Source organism: Dipteris shenzhenensis, chromosome 7 (genome assembly GCF_047967505.1).
Source record: "Dipteris shenzhenensis isolate YYH24624 ecotype China chromosome 7, Dip_SZ_1.0, whole genome shotgun sequence".
NCBI classification, from domain to species: Eukaryota; Viridiplantae; Streptophyta; class Polypodiopsida; order Gleicheniales; family Dipteridaceae; genus Dipteris; species Dipteris shenzhenensis.
In genome coordinates, this window is record NC_141602.1 from 10,517,199 (window position 1) to 10,523,000 (window position 5,802).

Genomic DNA, 5,802 nt, shown 5'->3' on the forward strand with positions numbered 1-5,802 from the left:
AGAGTCTCGATCATCTTGTGCTCTTGCTGCTCTCTTACCTTCCGGCCCCTTTCCATTCACTACTTCAGAGCACCATTCGACTGCAAGACACACGATTCGGCTTTGCTTTTCTGCTGACAGACTACCTCAAGTTGTCATTGCAGTGTTTAAGTATCCACATCAGCTTTCTCTCATAATGTTATTTCCTCTTTCAAGATTATGTCCTACTGTCTAGAGGTAAAAATAGCACTATGTCCAAGTCTTTGCAAGAGCCCGTGAAAAGCATAGTAGAGAGCTGCTGCATCTAAGCACTGCATTGAAGTCGCTTGAGCACATTTGAAAAGGTTGCTCATGAGCTTCTATTACTTTGCAATCCTCAACTGTAATTAGCTGCTGGTAGCGCAACAATGGAGGGAGTCTAGGAGTTGCCCGCGAAGCATAACTCCCCACGAAAAAGGAAAGATCTACTAAAACAGATCACGCCTTTGACTTAGGATTTGGCTCAAAGAGATTCAAACGGGTCGCTGGCCTTCGGCTCAGGCCATGCTTCCAAGGTGTCTCTGGCCATCTGTAATTGCATTTCGAGATGTTCTCTGTTGTAGAGGCTGATGTAGATAGGAGTCTCTTTAGAGCAAGCCTATCAGAGTAACTGAATCTCTATGAAACAAGAACATAGAGACCTCTCTCTCTCTCTCTCTCTCTCTCTCTCTCTCTCTCTCGGCAACACTCAAGAAGTCTCACAAAGCATTCTCAACTACATCTAAAACTAATCTAGACTTAGCTAACCTGGGCTCTGATACCATGTCAAAGTGCGGATCGTACTAGCCTAGTGCACATAAGATTAGCGGAAGAACTAAGGAGGCCCAAAGCACATTGAATAAGACATGAGAGGGAGATAGCAAATCTATATCTCTTGCAATGTGTGTTCTCAATAATACATGACAGGCCTCTTATATAGAGAGTGCCCTTTGAATAGTCAACACTTGTGGGATCCTCTGATCCACATCTCTCCTTGTGGATATCCTTGATCCACATCTCCTTGTGGCTACTTGAATACATTCCTTATCACATACCTTAGCCTTTAATCTATGTGCTCATGGCACCATATCTCAACACTTACTCCATTCGCGTCCTTCCCCTCGCAAGGTCTCTGTTGGTCTTTCGCCCCCGCCGCGGGTTCCTGCCCTCACCATCACCATTCATGCATCGTAGGCTCGCTAATCATATTAATGGGAAGGCAAAGGTTTCCCTTTAGCTTCCTAATCGCTGCTGTTGTGAAGCTCCTTTTGGCTGCGACCACTCCTTCTGGCTGTAGACTCTGGATAAAATGGCAGACGATTCTTCGGAGGACGAGTACGAGTTAGTACCCAAATTTGTGGATAATTTTTGGCTGGAGGACGGCGACGAGAATCCCATCTCCTTTGCAGATTTGCCATATTCTAAAACTGGTGACGATGTAAAGGCTGAAAAAGTTGTTCTTGCAGGGTACGCAAGACAATTGAATGTGCTTGTTTGTGAAAGCTGTGGCATGGAGGTTGGAATTGGACAAGGATATCAAGGAGGTTAGCGAGCAGCCGAGAGGAAGCAAGAGGAGGAGCTGTTTTGGGTGGTGGTGTATCAGTAATTGCAGATTCTGGAGAGGAAGCAAAAGGGCTTGGGTAGTGGTGGTTCTGGTAGCGGGAGCTTCGTGCGAAGCTTCATCGTCGTCCGCAAAGATGAAAGAAGCAGCTCTTTATAACAATTTCCAGGGTGGTGCACAACAAATTCCAGAACCCTCCAATGGGGACACGTGGCAAAATATTACCTCCCCTCAATTTATGCCTCCCTAATCCCCCTTTTCTCTAGAGACCCATGAGAAATTGCTGATGCAATTTTTTCTCTCATAGCCCCCCTATTGGCAAGATCTTCTCAGCCCCATTGAGCCAATCATACTTTTGATGTATGCATGGTGTGAACGACCTGCCATCTTCCTTTCAACCTCTATTCTTCGTTGTGTTGTGTGTGTGGGTGCTGGTGTGAAGGGACTAGAGGGGTGGAGGTATAAGCCAGCCAAAATTTGGCGGGAAAAAGGGCAATTCCATAGTGTGTCATCATTTGGTTCATCTTCTTCGTTACGTCCTCTTTTTTCTACTCTGCTCTGCTCATTCAACAAGAGGTGCTGCTGCTGTTGATCGTTGTTGCTCTTTCTGGTTGTATCTCCATGTATGCTTCCGATGGCGGCTCCCTCTTCGGTGGCGGAGGCTTCATGCCTTCCCAATCTGCCTCCCAATCCGTCGACGCCTTCCCCAGCTCCAGAGTACCTCTCCTCCCTTTCCCCTTTCTTTTTCCTCATCCATGCCTTCTCCTCGCTTGACCGCTTTCACGCCTCTTCCATACTCTGCGCGCTTTGCCTTTCCATTTTGTTGCAAAATTAGGGGGAAACTCTTTACATATTTTGTTCCATTACAGTAGTTTCAAAGTCGCAAGACCTCTTTACCATGTCTTCGTGCCCCCTGACTTTGGACGGTATTGTTTGCAGCGCGGCGGCTCCCAGAATACTGGCCTCTTGCCTTTGACAGTCAAGCAGATCAGTCAGGCCGTCCAGAATCCTTCTGATGACAATTTCTACGTTGATGGCGTTGATGTGAACAACGTATGTGTCTTGCTTTCTTCTTCTGCTCCGTATTTCCAATTCTTCTTGTGCCATGGCTGTCGTCTCATGTGAAACTTGAAGAACTTGAACATTAATTGCGTCTGTACAGGTAACGTTGGTGGGTATGGTGTTTAACAAGGAAGAGAAAACTACGGATGTCTCTTTCGTTCTTGACGATGGGACTGGCAGGGTTGAAGTCAAGCGTTGGTTGGTTCTCACACCGACTGTGCCTAATCTATTCCGGCATTTTGCCAATCATTATAGAGTTTCGTATTGATGACCATTGTAGAGTTTCTTATTGATGATGATGTGAGGCTTTCTGTTAAACAAACGTATTTACCACCTCAACTGTTGTCGTCAGGATTGATGGTCAAGATACACATGAAAGTATGGAAATGATGACTATACAGTAATCTACTTTTACTCTACCAATCTTTGTGTTTGCTTCGTCGTCAGATGAGGTCTGAATAGTTTCAACGATTGTCGCACTGACTGGTACGTTTTAGAATCTTGACTCTTACCTTTCCTACGGCTCTGCAGAAACGGAGCTTATGTTCGGGTACATGGCCACTTGAGGTCTTTTCAAGGCAAAAGGAATATAGTCGCCTTTTCCGTAAGGTTGGTTTAATGAGTCCTTGAAGACAGGACAATGTTACTCCTTTCATGCCTTATGGACGACATGTTGGACTATGTTAATCTTGTTTTGATTTATTGTAGGTCTGTCACAGACTTCAATGAGATTACCTTCCACTTATTAGAATGCATATTCGTTCATCTTTATCATGTGAAATCTACGGTAAACCTCTATATCTGCTAGTTTTATTGAATGCCTTTCGTCATCTGCGTCGTCTGGTCTTCATACCATCGGATTTACTTGATCTTTTGATACAGGGTACACAATCGACACCGGGTCCCGCAAGTACAGCAGCATTTCGGGCTAACAACTCCATGCAAAATGCTACAAACTCATCTATCTACAATGCCGCAGCCACTGGAGGAACAGGAATGGCTGGGAACTACAATCAGGTGCTCTTTCGTTACTTGTACAGCTGTAATGGTCAATTGCAAGTTTGGATTCTTATTGTCAACATGCTTGCTTCTCTGTGCAGTACATGCCTTCCAATACAGTGGCAATTGGTGGCTCCATGGATGAATGTCAAAAGCGAGTACATGCTGTTTTCGAAGAACCTGCTAGCTTGTATGTAAAATCTTTTTCTTGCCATGGCTGATGCTAGCTAAGCAGGGCAGGACTTGAGCTCAATTCTCTGTTTTGGTCTTCCCATATTATTTCAGATGTGTCGGATAGTGAACTCAGGGGTTTAATATTGTTGTGACGTGGACTTGGCGATTCTCTCTTTCCCTTAATTCAATATGTGGGTAACTGGTGTTGCAACTCTCGTTCTTGTATAGAGGGGTGGATTCTGAACAGCACTTGTTATGATGAACGATCAATATTTCATAATTATACTTTTTATCAGGTGTGATGCTTGCTTGAAACTACATAATAATGTATCGCCAATATACCAGACCCACCCTCCATTTGCAGCGTGTGCTTGGCATGCTGAAGCTGTCAATTATGTGTAGGCAATCTTTTGACTTTTGGACATCTCAAGCTTTGCCCCACCCACCAGCTCTCCTCTTTTCACAGATTTAGTTTCCACGTTCTTCCAGTTGTTTAGTTATTCATGGATTGATTCACTTTCACCTTGTATTGTTGTGAGCATTATGTTTTTCAGCATCTTACGTTCTCATTCACTCAGACGTAGATAAACCGAAGTGGTGTTGGTATTTTGATACTGTACAGGGCAGCTGAAGCAGGTTTGCATGTGGATGAAGTTGCACGAAGACTGGTTGGATTTAGCAAGAAGCAAGTCAAGTAAGTAACAAGTGTTGCTTAGTAACTTAGTTGGACAGTTAAGAGGTGCCTTCGAAGATGGATGTTAGCACCTGTATAACATTCGTATTAATATCTTGAGATATCTTAGTAGTGTAAGGGAATATACTTATTTGTCTTCGCACGCCACAAGCTCTTCTTAACTTTTCATATCGCAGAAGCTGATTGTAAGACTCTTTTACATGTGTCTCAGGGACGCCATTGAATTTCTTGTCAATGAAGGCTTGATATATTCAACCATTGATGATGATCATTTTAAGTCAACAAATGGATGATCAAATTATAACTCAATGATGTGAGATATTGTCCCATGGCCTATAAGTTGGAGCTGTACCTGTGATAGAGTCCTTGATGTAATTGTGAGGGCAGCAAATCCAGGTGCCATGCCCAGGGGAGGGACAGTTTAGAGCAGATGTAAAAGTGACGGCTGAGTAAAGACATTTTGATTTTAATAGGTTGCAGGGGATGCACTACTGTTACTTTGGCTCTTCATCTTCATGCTCGACATATGTCTGAAGGCTTGCTTTTCCTGGTAAGCTCTACTATTTTGAAATACATGAAAATCTTGTTCTAAACTGTGTTCGTATCCAAATTGCTAGCTCATACTGTGCACGAGACTCAGAAAAGTCTCGTCTCTTCTAGCAACTCTTTTCATATGGAGGGGTGTACACTCCTAAGGATGTAGTGTAAGTGAACTTTAGTTTGTACATTGTCTCTGTTGGGTCTCAGTTTTTTCCCGCTATTATAACTTACCTCATAATTCTGAAGAATCTAACTTTTGGTTTGCTTTTACTGGAATTACCATTGCATGCAAAAGTGAGTCACTTTGGCACATGCTCTCTCTCTCTCCCCCCTGCATCTCTGGATTTGAATTCTTATTTATTTCCATATTTTTCCAGCGTGCAGCTCGTGCAGCTCTCTCTTTCTTTCTAACAAACATACACATGCCTGTGCGTGCTCATGTTCATGCAAGCAGCCACACACAAGCACACGTAGGCATGCAGTGTAGTGTGTTTTTCAGATCACAATTTCAAGCTCAAAATCATTCGATAAATAGAACTCATGGCATAACAATCTACTGAGATTGATAATCGTGAAAATTAATACTATATCAGAATCAATGAAACAGTTTACAGAAGTATAACAATGCACCATTTGCCCGGAGCTTTAACTCAACTTTAAGATTCATGTATATCAAAGAATTTAGAGGAGATTGTTTTTTAATAATAATGTAAAATCCATGAAAGAATTTATAAGTGATAATATAGAGAATATATGGATAATTTAGAAGCGCTAA

General features: G+C 43.0%; 1 protein-coding gene across 1 annotated transcript; it reads left to right on the forward strand.

Annotated features, from left to right (window-relative positions):
- Positions 1 to 2,008: 2,008 nt before the first annotated feature.
- Positions 2,009 to 5,247, forward strand: RPA32B (Replication protein A, subunit RPA32). Its single transcript, XM_087377217.1, has 10 exons — positions 2,009 to 2,275; positions 2,498 to 2,611; positions 2,721 to 2,818; positions 2,973 to 3,020; positions 3,152 to 3,229; positions 3,329 to 3,407; positions 3,503 to 3,637; positions 3,721 to 3,809; positions 4,416 to 4,487; positions 4,699 to 5,247. Exons 1-10 carry the CDS (start codon positions 2,180 to 2,182, stop codon positions 4,778 to 4,780), a joined length of 891 nt encoding a protein of 296 aa, XP_087233343.1. The 5' UTR covers positions 2,009 to 2,179; the 3' UTR covers positions 4,781 to 5,247.
- The last annotated feature ends 555 nt before the right edge of the window (positions 5,248 to 5,802 follow it).